Source organism: Monopterus albus, unplaced genomic scaffold (genome assembly GCF_001952655.1).
Source record: "Monopterus albus unplaced genomic scaffold, M_albus_1.0 scaffold54.1, whole genome shotgun sequence".
Classification (NCBI taxonomy): domain Eukaryota; kingdom Metazoa; phylum Chordata; class Actinopteri; order Synbranchiformes; family Synbranchidae; genus Monopterus; species Monopterus albus.
The window spans coordinates 841924-856802 of NW_018127934.1; the positions used below are offsets into that span (position 1 = coordinate 841924).

The 14879-nt window shown below is 40.3% G+C and overlaps 3 protein-coding genes across 5 annotated transcripts in view; 1 reads left to right on the top strand and 2 right to left on the bottom strand.

Moving 5' to 3' along the window:
• The window catches only part of acer2 (alkaline ceramidase 2), an 8303-nt gene extending 7149 nt beyond the window's left edge, over nucleotides 1-1154 (bottom strand). The window contains exons 1-2 of one of the 2 annotated variants that reach the window (XM_020602127.1): nucleotides 726-1154; nucleotides 250-364 (exon numbers count right to left, since the gene is read on the bottom strand). In XM_020602127.1, coding sequence (XP_020457783.1) covers nucleotides 250-364; nucleotides 726-839 — 229 coding nt within the window. In that variant the 5' untranslated portion in view covers nucleotides 840-1154. The remainder of the gene's footprint in view (nucleotides 1-249; nucleotides 365-725) is intronic. The other variant, XM_020602128.1, reaches the window with a different exon arrangement.
• A 1395-nt stretch (nucleotides 1155-2549) lies between these two features.
• Nucleotides 2550-8421, top strand: rps6 (ribosomal protein S6). The gene is made up of 6 exons (XM_020602184.1): nucleotides 2550-2651; nucleotides 3321-3452; nucleotides 4196-4406; nucleotides 5139-5285; nucleotides 6714-6871; nucleotides 8285-8421. The coding sequence occupies exons 1-6, from the start codon at nucleotides 2646-2648 to the stop codon at nucleotides 8378-8380; spliced, it is 750 nt and encodes a 249-aa protein (XP_020457840.1). The 5' UTR covers nucleotides 2550-2645; the 3' UTR covers nucleotides 8381-8421.
• Nucleotides 8422-8874: 453 nt separating this feature from the next.
• On the bottom strand, nucleotides 8875-13013 carry LOC109961405 (perilipin-2). Of its 2 annotated transcripts, none has more exons than XM_020602183.1 (7): nucleotides 12917-13013; nucleotides 12782-12812; nucleotides 12250-12454; nucleotides 11582-11664; nucleotides 10442-10691; nucleotides 10199-10332; nucleotides 8875-9335 (listed from the first exon to the last, which is right to left on the bottom strand). In XM_020602183.1, exons 2-7 carry the CDS (start codon nucleotides 12800-12802, stop codon nucleotides 9018-9020), a joined length of 1011 nt encoding a protein of 336 aa, XP_020457839.1. In that variant the 5' UTR covers nucleotides 12803-12812; nucleotides 12917-13013; the 3' UTR covers nucleotides 8875-9017. The 2 variants fall into 2 exon arrangements, with proteins under 2 accessions (XP_020457839.1, XP_020457837.1); XM_020602181.1 differs by having other exon boundaries at nucleotides 12782-12807; nucleotides 12917-12993.
• Nucleotides 13014-14879: the final 1866 nt, after the last annotated feature.

Consider the following 14879-nt stretch of genomic DNA (forward strand, 5'->3'; position numbering starts at 1 on the left):
CAGAGCTGTGAGCGGTTCTACTGGACTGTACAGGAGGCTTGTTCTGCACCAGATATCACAGACACATGTTTTATACTTGAGGGTTATTGTATTTTTGGCACATAGTATACAAATGCATGTAATAGGAGCCTGACACGTTTTGGTGTTAGGTAAATGATGTTAGATGATGATGTCCTGAACATAAAGGTGAAGGGTTAAGGGGTCATCATCCAGTAAAGAAACATTAATAATGCCTGACAGCCAACTTACCAACCACAACCAGTAGAATCCATATGAGGTAAATCCCACTGTTGAAATGTGTTGCATATTGGTGGAACAAGCACATTAATATGGGCGGCAAAACAAAAAACAAAATGTTGCTGATCTGCAATGATAAACAAAAGTAAAAGCTATGAGCAAAACTACATCACAATGTAGCTAAATGACAACATGCTTGTCAAAGCCGGCCAGTGTGCAGACCTCAATGACCCTTTGCATTTAGCTGAAATGAAGAAAAGAAAAATGTGTGACCTGATGCTATCAGTAAACCTGACAAGCAGCCAACATTCCTGAAAGTCAGGAGAATGTGAAGCTGGATACAGTTAACCTGAGGTTAATATTACAATAAAGCAGCGCATTACAAAGAAAAAGTCAGAAAGCCGTGGTCTAGCTACGACCGTAAACAAACACCGGGGGGACAAAAAGCACACATTTTTAGCTACAAGTCCAACGACTTTCACACCGACCGTGTTGTAAAATTCAGCGATGCTGGGGTAAATTAGGTAATTGCCTTCACACCAGTCCACATCGGAGCTGCCAGCCTGCAACTGGTCCCAGAAAACAAGATTTATGTTGGTCATGTCTGGACTAGTTCAGTCGGGTGGACAGTGCAGAGCAGACAACACTCCGCCGACAGCCTTGGAGATTAAAACACTCGAGAAAAGTCACTGCTTCTCGGTTCCTTGATCACACGTCAAATGTTAACGTTTAAGATCTGACACGTATTGTGAATCAGACAATCCGCTATACTACAGAAGTCCTCGCTGAGCTGCATTTTAAGATCGCTTCTGTTCACGTGTCCATGTTTTTTGGTGACGCTCCGCTCGGTGCACTGACAGTTATTCCATCTGTGGCCAAAGAGTGTTAAAGCGCCGCAAGAGGTTTCCCCCCTGCCTGCTTCATCCTTCGCTAAAACGTAAGCTCATATCCCTGGACTCCGGAAAATCACAGTGCTGTCATGTAGATTAACCACACAAGAAAAATACTGTTCATAGGATCATGATAATAAAACAGGGGATTTGGGAGGGGAATACAACATAAACATACTGTATTACAAATCTTTGCATGGTTTACCTTCCCATTTTAACTACCGTAACTTTTACTTTTGTTTTCGCTGTACTTTTTAGTGCACGCTACGCTACCCTCTTTACATTGTACATACACTAGGTTTATTTAACTGGTAATCTATTAGTGTCGCATTTTGAATACTGATGATTATTGACTGTTGAATAGTGTTACTAGGCTATAGGCCACTATTAATCACGTTGCTTTACTTTCTTGTCGTCCTTGAACTTAGTTTTTTATTCTCGTGTTGCTCTTATTTAGGTCTTTCCTTTGAATTTTTTACAGTGCCATCTTAATTATGGATTGTTCACGCTGTTATCACGTTTTTAATAAAGTTAATTTTAAAAGGTCTAAAGCCTTTAAGCTACAAAATGACGAATTTTGCTCAGCAGTTGCTTCAATGCTGCGTGCATGTTTAGGCTATGTATGATGATGTCTGACATCTGTATGCGTAGGTATGATTGCATTAGTTAGCTGAGAAATACAGTTTTCCGTAGCTAATTAAAGAAATTAGCATTTCTGCTTAAAGTTATAGCTGAAATGGGATGATAATTATCTTCTCATCACAGCTCCTTACTCTTTGGCACCCTTGGTCTGACGCATGCTCAGTGACTTAACAATGCATTCATTGTCAGTCAGCTGTCAGTTTATTACGTACACCAATCTAAATTAAGGTAGTCTAATGCAACAGTTGTGCAATAAATCGTCCCTTCTTAAAGATGGTTATGCTTCTTTTTGTTAAAAATGTTTCAACGAGGCGTGGATTCAATTGTATGAAAACGTTAAATAAAATAGCCTACAGAAATAGCCTACAGAAATATGTTATTGTCCGAAAAATATCGACTACTTAAAATATAAAAACTTAAAGTAGCTTTTCATTTTACGGTAGGAATATAAGCATATAGGCCCATTAGATTTTTATTACTGCATGAAACCATGTGGGAGGTTTATGAGAAATTAAAAGGTTAAAACCTGAAATCTTGGCCTATGTTGAATTTTATCAGCTTAATGTTCTGAAAAGAAGGCATAACTATCAAATAAATGTGGAGTAAAAATCTAATTCCTCTCTGAAGTGCAGTGGAAAATGTGGATCAAAGCAGAAAATAGAAATACTGAAGTAAAGTACAAGAACAGTACTTATGTACAATATGCTTGAGCAAATATGGCGTCTGTTCCCACCATTGTAAATTTGTTTAATAACTTGAATCTGCTCCGTTTTTATCGAGCGAGTTATCGCGATAACATTCGGGTCTATGTGAGATCACGGAGCGGATATCCGTTCTCTTTTCCGTAGCGGACCGTCAAAGTGTCGGTTTGGCAAAATGAAGGTACAATATTTTTCAAACTGTTTCTCTTTGTAAAGCTACTTTCTTTGTAATATTCCAGTGTGATTAAAGCCACGATTCTGAGCTTTAACTAGGACTAGTCGGATGTAGCAGTAGTGTCTGTGACTTTTAGGATGAGGTTTGATTATGATGAGCGTTAGCGCTGATTGACCCTGTCGGCAAGTTAACTACAGAAACATGGCCGCACACTTAGAGAAATGTGCAATGAGTTGAGGTCTTAGAGCAATAGAGCATTTAAGCTCTTGTCGCTTATGTTACACGAACCTGCCATGTTAGTCGCATTTTCTGTTTTAACGTTAGCCGTTACACTGGTCGTATTATTGTTAGCAGTGTCCAACGTGCTAACAATAGCGAACTTTTGAGTTCCCTAGCTGACCGAAGCCAATTTAACAGGCCTCGCATTGATTCAATCTTAGGATGAAATACGGCAACTGCAAGTGTAACAGTTCTTATGTGACAGAGGTGGTGTTTTCCTTATGTGTCAGGTCCCAGTGTTTAGTCCACCAGCAACTTTAATTAGGTCTAATCTCACTATACGTTATTCACAGCTAACGCTACCTGATATACCTACCTAGGGTATAGTCATGGTCGAAGTGAAATTAGATAAGAGTATGGCATAAATCAGTAACAACTATAATGCAATTCTTGCAGCTGAACATCTCGTTCCCTGCTACTGGCTGCCAGAAGTTGTTCGAAGTTGATGATGAGCGCAAGCTACGTACTTTCTATGAGAAGCGTATGGCCACTGAAGTGGCTGCTGACCCTCTGGGAGATGAGTGGAAGGTAAGTGCTGATCTTCACAGCTTATGTCTTTAGACTCATTATATCCTTGTTAAGATGCTGAGTGTAAACTTTGAATTGGTTTGGTAAAAATGTTGTTTAGAGGTTATACTGAATGTGGCACACCGGTAGACCCTTTTTGACTGGTCCATAGACATTAAGGGGGGACAGTGTGTTGCCAGAGAAACTGCAAAGCTGCTGGCCAGATACAACCAGACCATATAACTATGACTGATTGAAACAGCACTGCTCTCTCAGTTCCCTCACATCTCCAAAGAAGTGACTAGTTGATACAGTTTAAGACTAAATTGGCAAGAAATTTCTGTAAAATTCTGTCAAAGCATCAATGTTGGGTTTGCCAAGTTCTAAAGAGGTTGCAGGTAGAGTCATTGGTAAACCGACTGCTTTTACTATATTATACAAGGTTGTTGCCATCAGAAGTTGGGATTCAGGACAGGAAGCGCTGGGAATTAAGCCACCAAGCCTGCAATTGGTGGACAACCTGTTCCGCCTTCTGAGCCACTATCACCAGTGTTTTGCCTCTTTTGGCCATGTCTTAATTAAAGGATAGTTGATTATCCAACTACAGTCTTGATACTTATGGATTCTGAAACTTTACTGCCCTATCTCTTGTCAAAACGTAAAATTATGGATGTAATAAAGCAAATTACTGTTGTTGTTTTTTTTTATGTACCAGTTTTCCTAAATAGAAAAACAGATTTATCTTGTTTTCTCTACTTTTGCAGGGCTATGTGGTGCGCATCAGCGGAGGCAACGATAAGCAGGGCTTCCCCATGAAGCAGGGTGTGCTGACCCACGGCCGTGTACGCCTGCTGCTCAGCAAGGGCCACTCCTGCTACCGTCCACGTAGGACTGGCGAGCGCAAGCGCAAGTCTGTGCGTGGTTGCATCGTTGACGCCAACCTCAGTGTTCTCAACTTGGTCATCGTCAAGAAAGGTAATGTGTTCAGTGTGGCTCATAGGGGCCATTTTATTCAAATAGTAAATGGAATTTAAAACAAACCACTATATAATTCTCAATGGCTACACAGTACAGACCTTTTTATGATAAATGAAACTCAGTTTTAGGGATGTTTCTTAATATCATTTGTAAATTATTCATATGGCACAGCAGCAGACCCTTTACGATTGTTCAGTAGTCATAAAGGGGGGACAGGCTGTTGCCAGAGTAACTGTGGAGCTGCTTACCAGATGCGACCAGACCCAGGATCTGTGGATGGTTGAACTGCATTGCTCTCTCATTGTGCACAGTAGTTGTAGAATGACACTAATGCCATTGCTCTTTTTTTTTTGTTATTGTCAAAACGCACAATATTTATATTGTCTTAACAATGCATTGTACTGGGTATATTTTTCTTTCCTTTTCCTTCCAATGTGCCATGAATGACAGCAAAGTGAAAGCGGCAGTACTGTTTTAAGTTCTTTATCATTAGTGCAATTTCCTGTTGAACGATTGTGTGCATGGCAGTCATGAGAAATGATTTGCAGTGTGGTCATATTCACACCAAGAGTAGTACTCCTGGTCATTTTGCTGCTTATCCTGGGTGACCAAACACACTGTGCCTTTCAGCATTTTGACTCATTGTGGAAAATATTCAAAGATGTTAGCTGTGCAGTTTGCATCAACTTGGTATTTCCACTCATCTTCTCCTGATCTGGTTATTCTCAGGTGAGAAAGACATTCCTGGGCTGACTGACAGCACTGTCCCTCGCCGTCTTGGTCCCAAGAGGGCTAGCAAGATCCGCAAGCTCTTCAACCTTGCTAAGGAGGATGATGTCAGGCAGTATGTTGTGAGGAGACCCCTGACAAAGGAAGGTAAGGCTAGAGCTTTTTGTCGTACTGTCCGTTTTTACTTAAGCCTGCATGTTTTGAATGAATCACTGAATGTAGGTGATATTTACTTGCCACCGATGTGGCTGGCCCTGTGAAGTTTGATATTATCAAGGTCTATGTGACTGACTGCTACTCAAAAGTGAGATGTGTATCTCTAAATAAGTTAAAATTGAGCCCAGAATTGTGCTAAAATGTTAATTTTAGATACTTCTAACAGTGGTTCAAGTACTGGGGAAATGATAACTTGTATTGTATCTTGTTATATAAGCTCTTTCCCATGTTTATGGCTAGATGTTTTTAATACATTTGGTTTGGCTTTAATACTCGACATCAGGATGGGATGTGCATATCAGATATTTTACTGTTCTTGACTAAGTCATTTTGTTGGTGTGTTGGTATGTATCAAGTCTTAAGTATAAAATTTATATTATAAAGCCCAAAATACATGATAGGCCTATATATGCACACACATTACGCTTATTAATACTTGTCAGTATTCTTACACTCCACCATGTGTTGACACAATCAGAGGTCAAGGAGCAGCATAAGCCTTTTCTGGGCCTATGGCCAGATACAACTGGAGACGAAGCGCATGAATGTTTGTTGCTTCTCCTCTGCCCTTGTGTGTCTTTGCTGTGTTATGAATACCCACAAAATAACATGAGACAAGATGAGAAGATGTTACATTGAATTCGATACTTCAAAATGGTACCTAAATATGATACAGTGCATCTTTTCTCATTGTATATTGTTTTTGTACATGGTCCCTGATGGATGAATAAATAAATGTTTAACTATATTACAGCTCATTGTGCATAGAATTGTTGTTACTCCTGACTTCTGTACATCACCCTACCAGCAATCAGATGCTTAGTGTTACGAAGTTGTACTGTATTTATTGTACATTTTAGAAGGCCAAAATATATCTTGCATCTAGTAACATCAGTGGTGGCAAAAAAATCCCCTTTGGGACTTTGCATACAAATTGGAGTGCAAGAGCTGAGATCAAGATGCACGTGATGTGAAATCATGTAGTGGGTGGAACAGTTATGTGTTGACCATTTTTGTAACTTTGTGTTAACCTGTTGAGTGTAACGCTGAATGCCTTCCAGGAGGCAAATGTGCACATTGTCTCCATTTGAACAGTATCGCATTGCCCATGTCTGTCGGCCAGTTTTTCTGTTTGATTTCCGACATGTTCCAACAAAGTGTGGCATGAACCAGTTCTTTCCTGTCATCAGTTGGCCCATTGAGTCTCTGTACCAAGGCCGCCTGCACCCAATGTTTGCATTGTTCATTTAAACTGTTGAAGGGTTGAAGGTGGCAAATTAACATTTTTCCTCAAGACTCAGGCATTTGTAACACATTCCCAGCATTCTGTCTATAAACTGCATTTCCTCTTGTTGGTAGGCAAGAAGCCCAGAACTAAGGCTCCCAGGATCCAGAGACTGGTGACACCTCGTGTGCTGCAGCACAAGCGTCGCCGCATCGCCCTCAAGAGACAGCGCACCCAGAAGAACAAGGAGGAGGCTTCCGATTATGCCAAGCTGCTGGCCAAGAGGATGAAGGTATACATTCATTTTTGATTTCCTATGTTATCCACTTGGTAAATACCCACAAGCAAGAACAAAGCAGAACTGTTAGAAATTAAAAAAAAGATGCTGCTCTAGTGAACTTCTAGTAAGTCTAACTTGATAAATAAAATAAGTTTATAGTTTCTGTAGAGTGAAGCATCTTAAAGTATTGGTCACTGCTGCATTTGATCTCTGCAGGTAACACCTTTACTCTGGTGTACTTGGACGGCTCTTGCCTCAAATGTTAATAGTGGTGTCATACTTGCAAAATAGGTCATGAGATTATTGCACATATAGCATATTTATTAGTTAAACCACATGGGTCATGTAGAAGTTGGAAGGACAGGGCCATCTTATTCCACCACTGCTTTACTTTTGAAGGAACTGACTTTCATGTAGGGTTGCAACAGTATCCCAGTTTCACATTATACCATGGTATAAAAATTAATGGTTTTCATACCATGCACATTTGCCTATTACCAGTATTGAAGAAGAAAAAAGTAATGCGTGCACGCCTTCCTTCTCTGACTGCCTGTGAGGCTCTGCAGAAGGGTGGCATCACCAAACTCCATCCACCAAAATAATTTAAATCAGCAGCAGGATTACTCGGGGTATCTCAAAAACAAACGCCTTTGAGAACATCATCCCTCTGTGCAGATCAAAATGTGTCCCATCTATAACGTTAATCCCAAACAATAACGTATGAGCATATAAATGCCCGTCATAAAATGCGCTATAGAAAAATTGTCCATTGTCTATTCATTCACTGATCTCTGACTTACAAAAGGACTCGCACTGATCCCGATCTGACCTCAAACACAAATTTCACGCACCTACAGTGAACTGCCAACTATTCTAATAATCATATGAAGCATTACGATGGCACTTCTCACTGTTTTACAAATAAGTCAATTAATGGAGAAAATTGGCAATTGTACTTGAATACACAAATAGTTCAGAGCTCCACCTCAGCCAAACAATCAAATCCTCCTTTTACATCAGTGCATGAGTGATGGGTTGTTAATGTAGTGATAGTGTAACAGTGTAGGATATATATACTGCAGTATAACATTTTTCTGCATTGAGTAGCCTCCTTCTACATTTAATACTTGAAGTACATTTTAGTGATACCTGTAAGGGAGTAGGCTACATTTAAAGTGTGATATGAGTACTTAAGGATGTGACTATTTCTTCTACTACTGGTACTACCATGCTGACAATTTGCTGTAGCAACCCTACTTTTATAGTCTGTGTACATCAGGTTGCAGTCTTCTGTTCAGAAATTAGTGGGGGGAGCAAGTATGTAATTTGTGAAGTGGATAATTGGGGCATTGACTTGTTTGGGTGCATGTGTCTGCTGTTTTTGTGTTGAAACATTTGGCTGATGCACATCTGTTCTGCAAACAGGAAGCCAAGGAGAAGCGCCAGGAGCAGATCGCCAAGAGGCGCCGCCTTTCCTCTCTGAGAGCATCCACATCCAAGTCAGAGTCCAGCCAAAAGTGAAATTAGAAAGTCAAATAAAGTAATGTTTTGCTGAAAATTCATTCAGTAATGTGTTTTGAGTCCAGATCATAGACTGTTTGCAGATTTGCTATTCAAACTGTGGGGCAACTATAGCACACTGAAATTGACTAGTTGTATGCTAGTCTGGGTGCCTCAAGGCCTGGCTACATCCTGTAGCACTGACGGTGTTTAAATATACACCATATAGATGTAAAGTTTTCTGCCATAGAAAATGGAATTTAATACATTTAATGGTGCTTGTGCATTTTAAAAACAGTGGGGTTGAAAATCCAGTCTAAAAAACAAGCTATTAAAAGTGTTAGTCACCTGGGGGGGTAAAGGTTTTTGCCTGCATGTTGAACTTCTGCTCAGAGACTGAGGGTGGCTCGTTTCTTCAGTGTGCAATTATCTGTCAGTGCTGCATTTCCCCAGCTTTGACCTTAATGTATTCATTATAGTGACTTTTTGTACAATGTTACCATCAACTGCCAAAGTCAGGATGAGGAATTCAAGTTTATTAATCTTCAACATTTACTTATTAGTCAACTTTCATTTTACACCAGTATTCACCATTTAATATTTACTCAGCTGTGGGGCATAAAGCACACAAACATAAAACCCCCTACAGTAGTTTACATCAACGACGCATACACCCCTTGTCAAACACGGATGACTTGGTAGGCCTCAATCGCCAGGTAGGCACAGCCTGTGGATGGCCCTGGACCACACCCTTGTAAGATGAGGTACGGGATGTGTTGTAGTGACCAGCTTGACTACGCCGGCTTTGTTCAGGTGGTGTGTGGTTTACGTTGTACATCTGGGAGATGGAGAAGAACACAGACACAAGCTGATGCTGCAGGTACTGAGGCAGCCCCTGGATGCTCCAAACCAAGACCAGCGAGGTGCTCTGAAGGTCCTGAATCAGAGATGCAGACCAGGGCAAAGTCTTTGTAGCCTAAGTAACAAAAGTTAAGGCAAAGTGAATACATTGAAGATAAAAGTGAACTTGCAGAATTAGGCATTTTACACAGACATCACCGGAGTATATAGACTAATAAGCTGATAGTTGACTCCATTAAGCTGCTTCAGCTGTCTTGTCTTACCGTTAATGTGCTTTTCCTAATGTACAAGTCAAATGTCTGCTGCAAATTATGCCACTACATGATACTTGTTAAGGGTTCAATTAGCCACTGGAACAGCTTTTAGACTGACAATTTTCTATAATACTAGTTTTATAATGGAGCTGTATCATTTTCAATAATCTGATCTGTTTACTATAACCATGCATGCTCATATTGCTTTGAGACAACCACTGTTCAACCTCTTGTTAAAGGAGCAGCTTCACATTTTGGATTATGTGCTCGTACAATTTCTTTGAGAGTTTAAATAGGATTAATTACCACTGCAGTGACATTACTCCAAGGTTGCCAGGCAGCCAGTGGAGGCTCCAGGACGGGAAAAACTGATTATTTAGCTGTAATCCCTATAAACAAAAAGGTATCTACTGCATCTGGTCAAGAAATGGCTCCATACCACCTTTTCTGAAATTACAACTTGCTATGTTTACACTGGGATTTTCAGTCAGATTATATAAACCAGACATAATTTATCAATTAGTAATATTTAGAGGTGCCGGTAGTCAAATTTTATTACCTTTTGACAGAGCCAGGCTAGCCGTTTCCCCATTTGCAGTTTATATATTAAGCCAAGATATTCATATTTCTCACACACAATCTTATCCAACTCTCACCAAACAAATTAAATGAAAACATCCTCACAAGATGTCAAATCTGCCCCCATACACTACTCACAGCACACCTGAACAGATTGCATCTTAGCCACAACCATATGGTACGTTCTTCTACACAGTTTGGCAGTGAGGGAAATGAGTCGCACAGGGTATCTTCTGACTGTAGCAGCCTCAAAGCTCTCTACCATGTGGGTGTCATCGTCTGTAAAGTCAGCAAGATGACATTTTGAGGAATATAAAGTAGGCACATTTTGTTAGGCATGTGAACATTTGCAACGTGACATTTTGCTGTGTCGGATCTTTAAATCTACCTTTATCTTCTTCAGTGAGAGGGAGCACTTGGTCCACCATGGCTTCTGACACACTCAGGGCACAGTCCAGTCCTACACTGGCCACACTGATAACCCTCTCCACGAGTGACTGGTTGGTCCCCTCGTCAGCCTGCTGCATCCTCTCCATCACCCATGTGACTGTGTGCTGTACACAGTCCATAGTTCCATTAGCTGCAATAGTCACAGCATCCTGGATCTCATGCATCTTGTTCTTGGCAGTGGCAACAACCTGGGTGAAACAGAAAACCACAAGGGGGCCTGATCCTCTTTCCTCTTTCAGAGGAAATCTTCAATTTGCAGCATTGGAGAATGGTGAACTACATGTGATTAAACTAGTAGTTCATCTGCATTTCCAGTAGCTTGCTGGTAGTTCAAATGCATTCACATCTCTGTTGTGATTCAAGTACTTCAATTACGTTTTGCCATTTTTTTGTGTAGTTAACTTACTGAAACTACAAACATATTTGGGACATAAAAAGACTTTTTTTTCATGCTGCATGTAAGCAGCTTTTCAGCATTGGGTCAGACATTTTCAGATCCAAACAGATCCACCTGTTGGATTTTGAGATGCTATGAACTGCTCATGTCATATAAACAAGAGATTGTTCTGATAAGCAAAAAGATAGGCCAATGTTCAAGCTGGTCACATTGTCGAACAAGATGCAAGTTGAAGACTGTTGTAATTGTCAAAACAGTACAAGTAAGGTGTTAAAACACTGACAAGATCATTTAGACCAGCACTCAAGTCGGTCAAATGATCTAAAAAGGAGCGACTTAAATATTTTTACTTGTAGTCAGGATAATACAAAATCCAGATTTGTTTACAACAAAAACATCATTCCTTGCGAAAAGCCCAAACAGAATTGTTAGGATAGGTTTAGGTTTCTCAGGTATTAAACTCAACTGAGTGGCATTCAGTCACCTTTTTTATAAAGAAAAGTAATTTGAACTACTTTTTCCAAACTAGATTTCTCCCTAGAATAATGTTGCTATAGTTAACCTTCTTCCAGTGTGAAGTCATTGGCAGCTTGCACAGCAATGCTTTCAAAGTAACCTCCCCAACACTGGCAGTTTGTTGGGCTCATTAGCATTTAAAGGACAAAAGTAAAAAAGTGTTACCTGCTCCGTGGGTGCCTGAAGCAGAGGGAATGTAGTCTCCAGCCAGTCAAGACTTTTACAGGCAACACCATTTGCAATGGAAACTGAAAATATTCCAGACAGACAAGCCATTACTGAAAGGTTCTCAGTAGCCTACTACAACAAATGGCATCAGCACGACGTCTCCAATCATTTATGAGAGATTAGTCGCATTGCTTCTTAAATGTCCCCTTTTCAACAATTAGCACCCGAATTATAGTCAACTGTAAATGAAGAATTTAGATGCTAGTGATTACTTGTTAGTGCTAGAATCACACACTGATCATTGGTAGTTTTTCCATCAACATGTATAGGCCAAGTTGTTAAAACATCTACCAAACCATTTCTTCAGTGTTTCTGCTATGGGTTACAGAATTTGGAAATCTTACCTTGTGATACAGCTTTTATACACAAAAAATGAACTAGTAGTCAACCAGCCATTTTTATAAAATGATTACCTTAAATTTGATTCCAACTTATGTTAAAAAAAAAAAAAAAAAATTATATATGTTAAATTTTCAATGAATGTCTTTGGGCTCGTTGGACAAACCATTGTGATGATAGTTTGGGTTCTGGGAACCTGTGAAGGGCCTTTTCACCATTTTCCTCACGGTTCACATCAAACACACTACAAAACACGCAGTACTCACTCTGGGGCTCCAGTTTAACAATCACGGGGGAGAATCTGTCACAGGCCGCAGCGCCTAAAGCGGTCACACTGTCTTCCACCCCATCACACACAGACTTCAGGTTGGGGTGACCGCGTTTCGTGTCAGTGTACAGGACTAACAGTTTAGTACAAGCCGAGCGAACAATAGGAAGCTTGGCCAGTCTGGTAGCTGCGCTCGGAACCTTCTGCAAAAAAAAAAAAAAAAAAAAAAAAAAAAGCTCGAGTCCTTGAGAGAATTTAGTGATGAATATTTCAGTGTCAGTAATGTTGGGATGGCTACGGTTCTTCCATTCCTACTACAGTTCTGCATTGTGTAATTATAGTATAAACACTGAGCTTTTCAAGCCCCCAAATTCCAGGTCAAAATGAGTAACATACGACATTTTATAGGTTTGGGAACCACTAAATTAGTGTAGCAAATTAAAAAAAAAACAAACTACTAACTTAGATGTTGGCGCAGTTTGAGTACTGCTAAGGACTAGGGAAGGTTAATTTTCCTCGATTCTACGCACCTGGTTGTTGTTCATCAGCATGTTTACTACACTTGGATAGAGAAGAAAAAATAGTTTAGTTAGTAAACAACTAACACTTCAGTTTTATTTGTGGAATTTGTCAGCTTCAATAAGTAATGAAAATACACCGCTCACCTGCAAAATGCTTGTCCATATGAAAAGTTTTGCTCAAATTGTAGGGCTGGCTCATCAATCAGCGCTCACCTGTTCTTCTAAATACTGCTGTGAAGCGCCGTGCCTGCTCTCGCGGGATGTCAGTCCAGCCATGACGTAATGCTAAACGTAAATATTCGGTTTGATTGGTAATTTCCCCTTGAGTGCAGGCCCCCGCTGGCGGGCTCTGGAACCTATGCGAGGGGCGACCCTCCTGGGTTCCCGCCCGCCGGGGTGCGCGTGGCCCCGGTCCGGCACAAGCCCCCCGCTGGCGGGGTCTTAATAAACTTCAAGTCTACTTTTAGTTTATGTAAGTACACTTTAATGTATACTGAAAGTAATCATCTTGGTATACTATTAGTTTACTATCAGTAAACTCCTAGTGCCCATGAAAATACACTTTGAAGTATACTGAAAGTAACCTTTTAGGTTTCTTATTAGTATACTAATAATAAACTTCTAGTCCTCTGGTTAATGTACAAAAATACATTTTCAAGTAAATGGTCTGTATTTTATATAGCGCTTTCTCACAGTGTGTTGCACTGGCCAAAGCACTTTACAGGGAGATCATACACCATTCACACACCAGCACTAGTCAAGCCACCGGGAGCAATTCGGGGTTAAGTGCTCAGGGACACTTAGGCATGCAAAGAGACCAGGAGTCGAACCACCAACTTGCTGGTCAGGAGACTAGTGCCCTACCGCATGAGCCACAGCCACCCAAAGTGTACTACAAATAACCTAGTAATACTTCTAGCTCCTAAGTGAAACATATTGAAAAAAATGTGACAAATATTGATTGCGGTATTTTATTGAGCTCAACTGAACAGTTCCAAATTTACGCTCACATATCGCAAATCTAATTGCAAGATTTGCGGTATTGTTTTTAAAACCAAGATTCAGTTCACAGAGCACATTTTAAACCTGTCTGGAAGCACTAACACTTCAAAAAAGACTAAAATATGAACTGTGAAACTTCCACAAGAATCACATACCTTTCAGAACAAGGGAAGCAGGTTTTAACCATATACAGTATTTGGTTTTGTGTAGAAATATTATATAGCCGAAAAAATTGCAGCCTTTGCGATTTGCTGATTGTGACCATTAAAATTTTGATTTGATTGCGATTAATCTTGCAGCCCTAGTTTAAATGTTCTGAAAGGTATGTGATTCCTGTAGAAGTTTCACAGTTCATATTTTAGTCTTTTTTGAAGCGCTAGTGCTTCCAGACAGGTTTAAAATGTGCTCTGTATAAACCGGAGGAGAGCCAGCGGCCGCCGAGCGGCCCTGACAGAGTTCTTGGGAAAGATGACTTGTCTGATTTTTACTATCACAAAGGTGGGACGACATATCCACATGATAGACCTGAACCCCCCCTGCGAAATGAGAAGGATCGTTTTAGTCATGCAATGTCAGCATCAGTTGATGAGCCAGTGTTTGGAGTTAAAGGTCCATCTCCTTTAATGATGCTTGGTCACTTCCAAATGATAAACGGTTTCATTCCTGAATATCAACACAATGTGTGCCTTGGAGTCACTCGGCAACTGTCTACACTGTGGCTTGATACAGCAAACAGTGAAGCCCCCTGGTACATTGGTAAACAGATAAAAGAGATTGATTTGCGACTTGAAAAAATAAAGCCTCCTGTTGAGATAACCAGGACACCAAGGTCACTTAGTGAAAGAAAATTCTGGAAAGCTTCCGAATGGCGAGCCTTTCTCCTCTTCTATGCGTTGCCCATATTGAAAGGTATACTCCCTGTCAGATTTTGGAATAATCTATTCCTTTTGGTATTCAGCATATACACATTACTGCAGGATACAATCAAGACTAGAAGCATCTTGATGGCAGAAGTGGCTCTTAAACAATTTGTTATTTGTTGTTTCAAAGACTTTATGGAAAGAACCACATGACTTTCAACATACACTTGCTCACACATGTCACA

Bases quoted from the DNA above. Each gene is read 5' to 3' on its own strand.
- rps6 (XM_020602184.1), top strand. The intron at 5,286-6,713 runs GTAAGGCTAGAG...TCTTGTTGGTAG, and splicing joins GAGACCCCTGACAAAGGAAG to GCAAGAAGCCCAGAACTAAG. The intron at 6,872-8,284 runs GTATACATTCAT...TTCTGCAAACAG, and splicing joins TGCTGGCCAAGAGGATGAAG to GAAGCCAAGGAGAAGCGCCA.
- LOC109961405 (XM_020602181.1), bottom strand. From the start codon at position 12,971: ATGAGCCAGCCCTACAATTTGAGCAAAACTTTTCATATGGACAAGCAT. The intron at 11,665-12,249 runs GTGAGTACTGCG...GAATATTTTCAG, and splicing joins TGTTAAACTGGAGCCCCAGA to TTTCCATTGCAAATGGTGTT. The intron at 9,336-10,198 runs GTGTGCTGTGAG...TTTGTTACTTAG, and splicing joins CTAAGATGCAATCTGTTCAG to GCTACAAAGACTTTGCCCTG.